Source organism: Theropithecus gelada, chromosome 9, assembly GCF_003255815.1.
Source record: "Theropithecus gelada isolate Dixy chromosome 9, Tgel_1.0, whole genome shotgun sequence".
Classification (NCBI taxonomy): Eukaryota; Metazoa; Chordata; class Mammalia; order Primates; family Cercopithecidae; genus Theropithecus; species Theropithecus gelada.
Genome location: NC_037677.1, coordinates 36,367,324 through 36,369,381, shown reverse-complemented (window position 1 = coordinate 36,369,381; position 2,058 = coordinate 36,367,324). Strand labels below are relative to the sequence as shown.

The following is a 2,058-nucleotide window of genomic DNA, read 5'->3' as shown; positions in this document are numbered from 1 at the left end:
ATCATATTAATTTGGCCAGGTATTGTGGCTCAGGCCTGCAATCCCAGCACTTTGGGAAGCCAAGGTGGGAGGATCTCTTGAAGCCAAGAGTTTGAGACCATCTTGGGAAACACGGCAAGACCCCATCTCTTTGAAAAAGAGCTAAGAAACTAGCCATACGTGATGGTGGTGTGCCTGTAGTCCCAGGCACTCAGGAGATTGAGGCGGGAGGATAACTTGAGCCCAGGAAGCGGAGGCTACAGTGAGCCGTGATCACCCCACTGCACTCCCGACTGTGCAACAGAGTGAGACCTTGTCTCAAAAAAATTTTTAAAAATCATATTAGTTTACATTATATATTACATATATATTTAAATGACCTAATGTTTGGTGATAGATCATAATGCACATACATTGTAGAAAATTTGAAAAAATATAGGGAAAAAAGCCCTAAAATGCACTCGTGTGACTACTCTTTGCAAGAAAACTTTTGCTAAAATTCAATCTATTTTTTCCCATTCACATTTAGTTGAACTATACACATTTTATACAGGTATATACATATATATGTATATATTTTTTCAAAGTTAATAAAACGCTGAATACACTACATTGCATCTTTTTTTGTATAAAACATTTAATTTAGGCCAGGAGTGGTGGCTTACACCTGTAATTCCAGCACTTTGGGAGGCCGAGGTGGGCGGATCACCTGAGGTGGGAGTTCAAGACCAGCCTCACCAAGCATAGAGAAACCCCATCTCTACTAAAAATACAAAATTAGCCAGGCGTGGTGGCACAATGCCTGTAATCCTAGCTACTTGGGAGGCTGAGGCAGGAGAATTGCTTGAACCCAGAAGATGGAGGTTGCAGTGAGCCAAGATCGCGCTATTGCACTCCAGCCTGGGCAACAAGAGCGAAACTCTGTCTCAAAAAAAAGAAAAAATACAAGGAAAAAAAACCCCTAAAATTAACTCCTGTGGCTGCTCTTCACAAGAACACCATTGTTACAATTCAGTGTATTTTTTTCCACTCACATTTAGTTGAAAAATACACATTTAATACAGGTACATGCATACATATGTATATATTTCTTCAAAGTTGGTATCACACTGAATAGACTACATTGCATCTTTTTTTGGTATAAAACATTTAATTAATTGGTCTTCGTGGAGAATTAGATGCATCACCACTGTATTATAACTGAGCCATTAATTTTGTAGCTTCATCAACATTAACTGGTTTGCTTTCATGACGCTGCTAAGAAATCAGTTCTTTTTGCAGAAGTTCAAGAGAAAGGCCGTTCGAGAAATGTGGAAGTTCCTTTTGTACACTTACAAAAGCTTTGTTCACTCTGCTAACTTTTTCATCATTCATAATGTTTATCTTAATATTAGTGGTAATTGGTTTTGCTCTGTTTTTAGCCTTAAAGCTTTTTTGGCTGGCTATGCGAAATACATTCCTGGACTTCTGCCCTCTTAATTTGTTCTTGGTCATTGTCAGGAATTCAATACTTCTTTTTTTTTTTTTTTTTTTTTGAGACGGAGTCTCGCTGTGTCGCCCAGGCTGGAGTGCAGTGGCCGGATCTCAGCTCATTGCAAGCTCCGCCTCCCGGGTTCATGCCATTCTCCTGCCTCAGCCTCCCAAGTAGCTGGGACTACAGGCGCCCACCACCTCGCCCGGCTAGTTTTTTGTATTTTTTAGTAGAGACGGGGTTTCACTGTGTTAGCCAGGATGGTCTCGAACTCCTGACCTCGTGATCCGCCCGTCTCGGCCTCCCAAAGTGCTGGGATTACAGGCTTGAGCCACCGCGCCCGGCCGGAATTCAATACTTCTTAAGCTCCAGGTGATGCTGCATCTTTTTTTCACCTTAGATTTTTGCATATTTTACCATGAATACATAGTCTCCAAAAATGTGACTTTTGAGGTAGAATTATAGATTATTATTATTATTATTATTATTTTTTGAGACAGAGTCTCATTTAAAAAACTGCTGGGGGTTGGCTGGGCGCGGTGGCTCATGCCTGCAATCCCAGCACTTTGGGAAGCCGAGGCAGGTGGATCACTTGAAGTCGAGATGGA

The 2,058-nt window shown here is 41.3% G+C and overlaps 1 protein-coding gene across 1 annotated transcript; it reads right to left on the bottom strand.

The window, feature by feature from the left end:
- Window positions 1-1,173: 1,173 nt before the first annotated feature.
- LOC112632024 (uncharacterized protein C8orf59 homolog) lies at window positions 1,174-1,473 on the bottom strand. The gene is made up of 2 exons (XM_025397638.1): window positions 1,330-1,473; window positions 1,174-1,236 (listed from the first exon to the last, which is right to left on the bottom strand). The coding sequence occupies exons 1-2, from the start codon at window positions 1,471-1,473 to the stop codon at window positions 1,174-1,176; spliced, it is 207 nt and encodes a 68-aa protein (XP_025253423.1).
- Between the last annotated feature and the right edge of the window lie 585 nt (window positions 1,474-2,058).